General features: G+C 35.0%; 1 protein-coding gene across 3 annotated transcripts in view; it reads right to left on the bottom strand.

Annotated features, from left to right (window-relative positions):
- The window catches only part of LOC111061862 (cationic amino acid transporter 2), a 62626-nt gene that overhangs the window by 39015 nt on the left and 11532 nt on the right, over nt 1-12079 (bottom strand). For all 3 annotated transcript variants that reach the window (XM_039440617.1, XM_039440618.1, XM_039440619.1), the window contains exon 2: nt 65-290. In XM_039440617.1, the coding sequence (XP_039296551.1) occupies nt 65-290 (226 nt within the window). The remainder of the gene's footprint in view (nt 1-64; nt 291-12079) is intronic.

Consider the following 12079-nt stretch of genomic DNA (forward strand, 5'->3'; position numbering starts at 1 on the left):
AGGAGAAGAAGAGGATGAGGAGGAGTATGAAGAGCCTGAGGAGGAGGAGGACGCAGCATCTTACCAGCAAACGCAGACGCAATGGCGGCATAGAGAAAGGACAAGACGACCCCAGGTCCGGCGACATCCTTGGACACCGACCCTGCCAGGACATAGACGCCCACCCCGAGGGTGCTGCCCACGCCCAGGGCGGTCAGGTCGAGGATGGACAGCACTTTGCCCAGCTGCGACTCCTCGGTGCAGAGGGAGGTCAGCGACTTGCGCCGGCTCAGCGTCTTCCACAGCTTCATCTGAAACCGAAAACTCTGTTAGTTTCAACAGACTGCCACAAAAATCTATGTTTTCACTTTCCTTGCCCAATTACCATAGGTAAGGAAAGTATTGCTTTCCGAAAAAAATTAAGGTACCCCAATTTCTAAATTTCTATACGTTTCAAGGTCCCCTGAGTCCAAAAAAGGGGTATTTGGCTATTGGTCTGCATGTGTGTGTGTGTGTGTGTGTGTGTGTGTGTATGTGCGTCTGTGTACACGATATCTCATCTCCCAATATTAACAGAATGACTTGAAATTTGGAACGTAAGCTCCTTACAATATAAGGATCCGACACGAACAATTTCGATCAAATGCGATTTAAGATGGCGGCTAAAATGGCAAAAACGTTGACAAAAACAGGGTTTTTCGAGATTTCTCGAAAACGGCTCCAACGATTTTGATTAAAGTTATACCTAAAATAGTCATCGATAAGCTCTATCAACTGCCACAAGTCCCATATCTGTAAAAATTTCAGGAGCTCCACCCCATCTATGCAAAGTTTGATTTTAGATTCTCAATTATCAGGCTTCAGATACAATTTAAACAAAAAAATTCGAGTGGAAAAGATTGAGCATGAGAATCTCTACAATTAATGTTCAGTAACATTTTCACCTAAAATTAAAAATAAGCTTTAAATTCGAGAAAATGTGATTATTCAATTGCAAATTATTGTCTCTTCACTATGAAGAGATAGCAGACCTCATGTGAGTCTTCAGCGTTATTGCCCTGTCACCAGCTGGCTCAAATCTTTGAATAGTAGACTTTAGATGCGCGGATTTTTAATTTTAGACTCTAATAGTATCTAATTGACCAAAATTTGCTCGTTTATCCTAGTATTGAAGAGCGTAAATTGTATTTTGAAAAGTGAAAGTGACATAACCAGAGTCGTGTGAGTGCGCCACACCAGATTTTTACTCTAATATTGGCATATGAAGGAGGCTCCTTTTTCCTTTCATATTATCCTTGAAATGCAAAATTTCCAAAAACCTTGTATATACGTCGACGCGCAATTTAAAAAGGAACATATATGTCATATTTCATGAAAATCTATTACCGCGTTTCGCCGTAAATGCGCAACATATAAATATATAAACATTTAAACATTAAGAGAAATGGCAAACCGTCGACTTGAATCTTAGACCTCACTTCATTCGGTCAATTACTACTAATACGTGACTAATAGATTTGATATGTGTCCTAGGAACCTGGCCATGGGATGCTTATGTTTCCCAAAATTCTTCCATGTTTATGGATCTCCCCAAGACGCTTATGTTCTTTACTGATGAGATCCAGCTTCTAGGACACTTATTAGATCTAATGGACCCTTAAATTTAAAGATTCAATGGTTCATTAGATTTTATAATTTTAAAAGGAACCGGGCTTCAGAGTAATTATGGTTGCCAAAATGTCATTGAAAGATTGCATGGTTTTGGAACTCTCCAAGACATTAGATATGAGCCCGTATAATAGGTCTAATCTGACAGATGGGTTTAAACGATCAGCTGATCTATTTCCGTTTAAACCAACATTGTTCATAATAAGGGCCCGATTAAACTATTTAATCTCAGTTTAAACTGAGATTGATAATTTTTACTTTCCTTGCCCTATTACTTTCCTTGCCCTATTACCATGGGTAAGGAAAGTATTGCTTTCCGAAAAAAATTAAGGTACCCCAATCTCTAAATTTCTTTCTATACGTTTCAAGGTCCCCTGAGTCCAAAAAAGTGGTTTTTGGGTATTGGTTTGTGTGTGTGTGTGTGTGTGTGTGTGTGGTGTGTGTGTGTGTTGTGTGTGTGTGTGTTGTGTGTGTGTGTGTGTGTGTGTGTGTGTGTGTGTGGTGTGTGTGGTGTGTGTGTGTGTGTGTGTGTATGAGTGTATGTGCGTCTGTGTACACGATATCTCATCTCCCAATCAACGGAATGACTTGAAATTTGGAACTTAAGGTCCTTACACTATAAGGATCCGACACGAACAATTTCGATCAAATGCAATTCAAGATGGCGGCTGAAATGGCGAAAAAGTTGTCAAAAAGAGGGTTTTCAAATTTATACCTTGAAAAGTCATTGATAAGCTCTATCAACTGCAACAAGTCCCATATCTGTAAAAATTCCAGGAGCACTGCCCCATCTATGCAAAGTTTGATTTTAGATTCCCAATTATCAGGCTTCAGATACAATTTAAACGAAAAATTTCAAGTGGAAAAGATTGAGCATGAAAATCTCTACAATTAATGTTCAGTAACATTTTCACCTAAAATTGAAAATAAGCTCGAAATTCGAGAAAATGTGATTATTCAATTGCAAACAACTGTTGATTCTATCAAATAATTCACTATGAACAGATAGCAGACCTCGTCTGTCTGCAGCGCTATTGTCCTGTCACCAGCTGGCTCAAATCTTTATATAGTAGACTTGAGATGGCAAGGAAAGTCGTGTGAGTGCGCCACACCTGATTTTTACTCTAATATTGGCGTATGAAGGAGGCTCCTTTTTCCTTTCATATTATCCTTGAAATGAAAAATTTCCGAAAACCTTGTATATAAGTCGACGCGCAATTTAAAAAGGAACATATATGTCATATTTCATGAAAATCTATTACCGCGTTTCGCCGTAAATGCGCAACATATAAATATATAAACATATAAACATTTAAACATTAAGAGAAATGGCAAACCGTCGACTTGAATCTTAGACCTCACTTCGTTCGGTCAATAATTATGGTTGCCAAAATGTCATGAAAAGGTTCATGTCTTTGGATCTCTTCAAGGCGTTTGATAGTAGTTTTCACTGAGTTCTCAGTTTTTAAGACACTACTTATTACTACCATTTATTACTAACTAATAATTACTACTACTATTGATATTATTTATTACTTCTAATATGTGACTATTAGATTTGATATGTGTCCCAGGAACCTGGCCATGGGATGCTCATGTTTCCCAAAATTGTTTCATGTTTATCGATCTCCCCAAGACGCATGATTCTGTTCTTTACTGATGAGATCCAGCTTCTAGGACACTTATTAGATCTAATGGACCCTTAAATTTGAGAACTCAATGGTTCATTAGATTTTATAATTTTAAAAGGAACCGGGCTTCAGAGTAATTATGGTTGCCAAAATGTCATTGAAAGATTGCATGGTTTTGGAACTCTCCAAGACGTTAGATATGGGCCCATTGAATAGGTCGAATCTGATTGATTGATTGATTGATTGAGTACTTTATTTATGTAGATTACAATATATACTGGCTTATACACTTATATACAATAGCTTACAATACAGCAAAATTATAGATGAATTTACATAATATAGACTAAGAAAATAATTATTGAACTGTATATGATATGAAAAAGCAATTTGTAATATAATAACTATCGATAATAATCATATTGTTATGCATCTACATAAATTGGCGGAGCTTTGGACATATCAATGTCCATTCTTTGGGAAGAATATTAAAAATATCCTCCCCACTAACTCTCTACCAAAAAAAATCTGACAGATGGGTTTAAACGAACAGCTGATCTATCTCCGTTTAAACCAAGATTGTTCATAATAAGGGCCCGATTAAACGATTTAATCTCAGTTTAAACTGAGATTGATAATTTTTTGAGACGTTCTAGTTCAGTGCAAGCTAATCACGTGAGCATAAAATTCAACTAGAAAATAAAACATAGATAACCACTCGGCCTTGAGATCTTGTAGTATTATCAACAAATCTCAACAGTGTAGTGAGGTCCACGTTATAATGGCAGTGTTTGATTAGCAATGGTATTTCTATCCTTGTCTATAATTCAACAAAGCAGACAGCGCTATATCTTTCTCGCTGTGCTCTGTTGCCAGATCGTCTTCTAACAATGTAGAATTGATAATTGATTAACAAAATATTTCATCTTAATTATGAAATTATCGAAAAACATAATTTCTTGCTTAATAAAATATAATTTACAGATGGAATAAATAGAGAATGCATTTATTCAAATTCTAATATTAATATATTATTATTATAATATATAAAATATTTCATCTTAATATGAAATTATCGAAAAACATAATTTCTTGCTTAATAAAATATAATTTACAGATGGAATAAATAGAGAATGCATTTATTCAAATTCTAATAATTAATATATTATTATAATATATAAAATATTTCATCTTAATTATGAAATTATCGAAAAACATAATTCTTGCTTAATAAAATATAATTTACAGATGGAATAAATAGAGAATGCATTTATTCAAATTCTAATAATAATATATTATTATATAATATATAAAAATTTCATCTTAATTATGAAATTATCGAAAAACATAATTTCTTGCTTAATAAAATATAATTTACAGATGGAATAAATAGAGAATGCATTTATTCAAATTCTAATAATAATATATTATTATTATTTAACGAAAATCCTAAATAAATGCTGTACATCACCCCGAAGACTTCTGCTAATGCAGACATTGACAACAGGGTTAACAGCTAGATGGAAATTCGATGAGAACTACTATCCAAAAATTAGTTGCCAGCCCGGGAATTGAACCCGGTACCTCCCAATTGCTAGTCAGGAATGCTTACCCTTACACCAAACTGACAATCTCTGGATAGCAGCGCTCATTTTATACGAAGCCATAGCGGCCAACCAGATAAAGATGGAATTAAATAGAGAATGCATTTATTCAAATGCTAATTAATATATAATTATCATTTAACGAAAATCCTAAATAAATGCTGTACATCGAGTAGGTCGATGAGTAGTTCTCATCGAATTTCCATCTAGCTGTTAACCCTGTTGTCAATGTCTGCAGTAGCAGAGGTCTTCGGGGTGATTTACAGCATTTATTTAGGAATTTCGTTAAATAATAATAATATAAAATATAATTGATTATTTTAAACGAGAATGAACAGTTGATATTACATCAATAAACCTGTATCAGCTACCGTCTATAGAAGGCATTGAAAAGACAGAGGATCGGCAACGTTGTTCTCCTATCTTTCTCCACTGCCATTATAACGTGAACCTCACAATGTGATCACTGAAATTTTCAGACTCAATAGTAGAAACATTGAGAGTATCGTTGACACAAAAACCTACAAAAAATTGAAAATTGATAACAAATCAACCATTCAATTTGGAATAATCATTGTTAAACATTCACGATACTATGGGGGTCATAAGAGGTCATTTTTATACGTTCTCTGATAATAAATGTACCGTATATTACACGCATATTGAATTGTAAAATCTGAATTCATCAGACAGACTAATTAAGACAGATAATTCATAATATTGGGGCACCGAGCTTCGCTCGTTATTTATTTATAAACTATTGATAAACAGAACACAATTCTTCAAAATGATCGGGGAAGGACCAACAGGCACAGCCCAAAACTGTATCTTCCCCAAATTTTCATTTATACACTGTAAATAGTCCAGAAAGAAGATTATGTTCCATACACTTGAATTCAGGTTTTCAATTTTCAGTCCAAACATTTAAAAACAAAAAAGTTCTAATTTAGATTATTTACAAACCAAATTGAATAACAAAAAATCTGGTGTGGCGCACTCACACAATTTTCCTTGCCGATATGAAAATTGATCACCTGACGCTAGTGTTCTCGCGCATCTCAAGTCTACTATTCAAAGATTTGAGCCAGCTGGTGATAGGTCAATAACGCTGGATACACACTAGATCTGCTATCTCTGCGTAGTGAATGATTAAAAAGAACCAACAGTTGCCAACAGTTTGCAATTTAATAATCACATTTTCTCGAGTATCAAGCTTATTTTCAATTTTAGGTGGAAATGTTACTGGACATTAATTGTAGAGATTTTCATGCTCAATCGATTCTCCTAGAAATTGTTTGTTTAAATTATATCTGAGACCTGAAAATTGGAAATCTAAAATCAAACTTTGCATAGAAGGGGCGGGGCTCCTGAAATTTTTACAGATATAGGACTTGTGGCAGTTGATAGAGCTTATCAATGACTATTTTAGGTATAAATTTGGTCAAAATCGTTGGAGCCATTTCCGAGAAAATCGCGAAAAACCCTGTTTTTGACAACATTTTCGCCAATTTAGCCGCCATCTTGTATTGCATTTGATCGATATTGTTCGTGTCGGATCCTTACAGTGTAAGGACCTTAAGTTCCAAATTTCAAGTCATTCCGTTAATTGGGAGATGAGATATCGTGTACACAGACGCACATACACTCATACACACACACACACACACACACACATACAGACCAATACCAAAAAAACACTTTTTTGGACTCAGGGGACCTTGAAACGTATAGAAATTTAGAGATTGGGGTACCTTAATTTTTTCGGAAAGCAATACTTTCCTTACCTATGGTAATAGGGCAAGGAAAGTAAAATGATCGGGGAAGGACTAACAGGCACAGCCCAAAACTGTTTCTTCCCCGAATTTTGATTAATTTATACACTGTAAATAGTCCAGAAAGTAGATTATGTTCCATACACTTGAATTCAGGTTCAATTTCAGTTCAAACATTTAAAAACAAAAAAGTTCTAATTTAGATTATTTACAAACCAAATTGAATAACAAAATAACAATCACTAATCACTTGAAATTGTCAAATAATGAATAACTTATGATATACTCTAGTTTGGAATTATTATCATGTCAACAAATCAGATTATTTTGATCAAGTCGATTAAAATTTCTATAGTGAGGTCCACGTTATAATGGCAGTGGATAAAGATAGGAGAATACGCGATGCCGATTCTCTGCATTAATTAATTATATTTCTACACTGTCAAAAACATAATTGGCATCGTTGTGGACCTAGAAAAGGATATTACCACCGGCTTTATCGAATGATAGACAAGAATAGCAAAGAACAAGCAAAAAATAAGGAGAAAGAGGAGATTAAAAAGTAGAAGGAAAAGGTATAGATGATGAAAAAGAAGAAGATTTAAAGAAGAAAACAGGAAAAGACGTAGAAGAAGAAAAAGAGAAGAAAACAGAATAGGACGAAGAAGAAGAAATAGGAGAAGACAGTAAGTTATATAAGACATACTAGAAGAAGACAAAAATCTGATAATATTTGCCAAAATATTTCATCATTCATAACAATAACATTGAGAGAAAAATTAATGATCTTGAATTAATTAGTAGGCTTATTATTTTTAGTGAGGTCCACGTTATAATGGCAGTGGATAAAGATAGGAGAATAGCGATGCCGATTCTCTGCATCAATTAATTTTATTTCTACACAGTCGAAGAGTTTAATTGGCATGGTTGTGGACCTAGAAAAGGATAGTACCACCGGCTTTGTCGAATGATAGACAAGGATAGCAAAACCAAAGTTGATCAAATACTGTCATTATAACGTGGACCTCACTATAGATAATATTTCTCGCTGATTGATCACACAGCTGGAAATAATTCTGTTTCTCTCCCACACGCATCTTCTGTTTCGACAGACGCGAAATTATCATCTGTTTTTCGAAGGATGAATAATTGTTATACTTTTCATGTTCTTTAGCGAGTTTTCCCAGGGATGAGACCTAGTGCAATCGAATTTTTGTTCGTTTCGTTTATTTTAGAATGTTCCAAATTTCGTGAAAATCGTTAGAGCCGTTTTCCAGATCCGTTGGACATAAATAACCAGATATAAATAAATATAACAAACCAAATAAAAAAATATAAACAGATATACAGAAATCGCTCGCTTAATATAAATATAGGATTTAAAATTCAATGTGTAAGATACTGTAGCGACAATTGTATTATCATAAATTGAATTTTGAGAAAGAAAATACAAACACAAACTGTTTGGGAAAACTGTATATCTATATATATACATAATGTACTGAAGATAATGGGGTCAATATTCTAATCGTTATCTATATAGTAAGGTCCAAGTTATAATGACAGTATTTGATCAACTTTGGTTTTGCTATCCTTGTCAATCTTTCAACATAATCGGTGGTACTATCCTTTTCTAGATCCACAAAAATGCAAATTATGTTTTTGACAGTGTAGAAATATAATTAATTAATGCAGAGAATCGGCATCGCTATTCTTCTATCTTTATCCACTGCCATTATAACGTGGACCTCACTATAGATAATAAGCCTACTAATTAATTCAAGATCATTTTTTCTCAATGTTTTTGTTATGAATGATGAAATATTTTGGCAAATATTATCAGATTTTTGTCTTCTTCTAGTATTTCTTCTATAACTTACTGTCTTCTCCTATTTCTTCTTCTTCGTCCTATTCTGTTTTCTTCTCTTTTTCTTCTTCTACGTCTTTTCCTGTTTTCTTCTTTAAATCTTCTTCTTTTTCATCATCTATACCTTTTCCTTCTACTTTTTTCTCTCCTCTTTCTTCTTACTTTTAGCTTGTTCTTCGTCATCTGTAGACTACCTTTTTTCTTCCACTTTTTTCTCCCCTCCTTCTCCTTATTTTCACCTTCTTCTTCTTCTTCATCTTCCTCTCTTCTTCTTCTACGTCTTCTTGTTTTTCTTTATTCTCTTTTCATCTCAGATTTTTGTCTACTTCTAGTATTTCTTCTATAACTTACTGTATTCTCCTATTTCTTATTCTGTTTTCTTCTCTTTTTCTTCTTCATCATCTATACCTTTTTTCTTCTACTTCTTTTTCTCCCCTCCTTCTCCTTATTTTCACTTTCTTCTCCTTTTCTCCTTCTTCTTCTTCCTCTCAGTTGTTTTGTTTTTCTTCATTTTCTTTTCATCTCATTCTTTTTCTTCTTCGTCTTATCCAGTTTTCTTCTTTACGTCTTCTTCTCATCTTCATCTTAATTTTCATCTTCTTCTTTTCGCTTCTTCTTCTTAATAATAAGAATTAGTCATCTTCATCTTCTTATTTTTCTTCTTATACTCGCTTTTCTTTCTTCTTCTTCGTCTTCTTCTTCTTCTTCTTCATCTACTACTTCTTCATCATCTATACCTTTTTTCTTCTACTTCTTTTTCTCCCCTCCTTCTCCTTATTTTCACCTTCTTCTTCTTCTTCATCTTCCTCTCTTCTTCTTCTACGTCTTCTTGTTTTTCTTTATTCTCTTTTCATCTCAGATTTTTGTCTACTTCTAGTATTTCTTCTATAACTTACTGTATTCTCCTATTTCTTATTCTGTTTTCTTCTCTTTTTCTTCTTCATCATCTATACCTTTTTTCTTCTACTTCTTTTTCTCCCCTCCTTCTCCTTATTTTCACTTTCTTCTCCTTTTCTCCTTCTTCTTCTTCCTCTCAGTTGTTTTGTTTTTCTTCATTTTCTTTTCATCTCATTCTTTTTCTTCTTCGTCTTATCCAGTTTTCTTCTTTACGTCTTCTTCTCATCTTCATCTTAATTTTCATCTTCTTCTTTTCGCTTCTTCTTCTTAATAATAAGAATTAGTCATCTTCATCTTCTTATTTTTCTTCTTATACTCGCTTTTCTTTCTTCTTCTTCGTCTTCTTCTTCTTCTTCTTCATCTACTACTTCTTCATCATCTACTACTACTACTACTACTAATAATAATTCTTCTCCTCCTTCTTCTTGTTCTTCTTCTTCCTCTTCTTCTTCTTCTTTGTCAACTCCTGTATTCTTCTTTGCATCCTCCTCTCCATCTTCTCATTTTCATTTTCCTTCTACTTCTTTTCGCTTCATCTTCCACCTCCTCTCTTGCTTGTCTCTCTTCTCCCACCTCCTTCTGAGGTGACTATAGGCAGTTTAACGTCATACCCAGGACAATAATATTTTTATCTCCTCTGAAGGAGAAACTGAGATTTATGTTATAAAGTCAGCACTTAATAAACATTAGTTACCCTCCTCTTCTTCCTCCTCCCCATCCTCTTCGACCTCCTCCTCCTCCTCATCCTGATCCTCCTCCTCTTCCTCCTCCACCACCCCCTCCTACTCTTCTTACTCCTCCACCCACTCCTCCTCCTAATCATCTCTATTCTCCTCCTGCTCCTAATCCTTCTTATTTTTCTCCTTATTCTCGTCCTCCTTATTTTTTCCTCCTCCTTCTTCCTCCTAATCCTCCTCCTCTTCATCCTCCACCACCCCCTCCTACTCTTCTTACTCCTCCACCCCCTCCTCCTCCTAATCATCTCTATTCTCCTTCTGCTCCTAATCCTTCTGCTCCTAATCCTTCTGCTCCTAATCCTTCTTATTTTTCTCCTTATTCTCGTCCTTCTTATTTTTTCCTCCTCCTTCTTCCTCCTAATCCTCCTCCTCTTCATCCTCTACCACCCCCTCCTACTCTTCTTACTCCTCCACCCACTCCTCCTCCTAATCATCTCTATTCTCCTCCTGCTCCTAATCCTTCTTATTTTTCTCCTTATTCTCGTCCTTCTTATTTTTTCCTCCTCCTTCTTCCTCCTAATCCTCCTCCTCTTCATCCTCCACCACCCCCTCCTACTCTTCTTACTCCTCCACCCCCTCCTCTTCCTAATCATCTCTATTTTCCTCCTGCTCCCAATCCTTCTTATTTTTCTCCTCATCCTCTAACTCCTTATTTTCCCCATCCTCCTCCTCGACCTCCTCCTAATCCTCTTCATTTTCCTCCTCCTCGTCGTCTTCTCTCTCTAAATTCATGACTATTCTTACACTTCTTCATCTTCGTCTTATTTTACTCTCCATTCTCATCATTGTTAATTATTCTTCTAGTAAGCTTGAAAGATCAGGCTACATAGCCGTGTTTAATGATAGAATGAAACTAGTGATTTTTACTTTGCTTGCCCTATTACCATAGGTAAGGAAAGTATTGCTTTCCGAAAAAAATTAAGGTACCCCAATTTCTATACGTTTCAAGGTCCTCTGAGTGCAAAAAAGTGGTTTTTGGGTATTGGTCTGTATGAGTGTATGTGCGTCTGTGTACACGATATCTCATCTCCCAATTAACGGAATGACTTGAAATTTGGAACGTAAGGTCCTTACAATATAAGGATCCGACACGAACAATTTCGATCAAATGCAATTCAAGATGGCGGCTAAAATGGCGAAAATGTTGCCAAAAACAAGGTTTTTCGCGATTTTCTCGAAAACGGCTCCAACAATTTTGATTAAAGTTATGCCTGAAATGTTCATCGATAAGCTCTATCAACTGCCACAAGTCCTATATCTGTAAAAATTCCAGGATCTCCGCCCCATCTATGCAAAGGTTGAGTTTAGATTCTCAAATTATAAGGCTTCAGATACAATTTAAACAAAAACATTCGAGTGGAAAAGATTGAGCATGAGAATCTCTACAATTAATGTTCAGTAACATTTTCACCTAAAATTTAAAATAAGCTCGAAATTCGAGAAAATGTTATTATTTCAATTGCAAACTGTTGGCAACTGTTGATTCTATTAAATCATTCACTACATGGAGAGATAGCAGACCTCGTGTGTCTCCAGCGTTATTGTCCTGTCACCAGCTGGCTTAAATCTTTGAATAGTAGACTTGAGATGCGCGGGAACACTAGCGTCAGTTGATCAATTTTCATAACGGCAAGGAAAGTTGTGTGAGTGCGCCACAACAGATTTTTAAATTTGATTTGAAAAGGTGAAATCATTTTTTTTAGCATGTAGTGGGCTGAATGGATTGACTCTGAATGCCTGTTTGAGTAATTTGAATAAAATTTCAAAGACCATAAACCAAAGAAAAAACGTGAAAAAAAAGTTTTATCACCGTAAATTTAGTGTCTTCAACCTTGGAAAAGAATTTTGCTCTGACTTGTTTGATAATCTTTTTCTTGTTTTCTTCTTCTCCTAGCTTCTTCTTCTTCTTTTTCTTTTCTTCTCC

This window comes from Nilaparvata lugens, chromosome 14 (assembly GCF_014356525.2).
Source record: "Nilaparvata lugens isolate BPH chromosome 14, ASM1435652v1, whole genome shotgun sequence".
Classification (NCBI taxonomy): domain Eukaryota; kingdom Metazoa; phylum Arthropoda; class Insecta; order Hemiptera; family Delphacidae; genus Nilaparvata; species Nilaparvata lugens.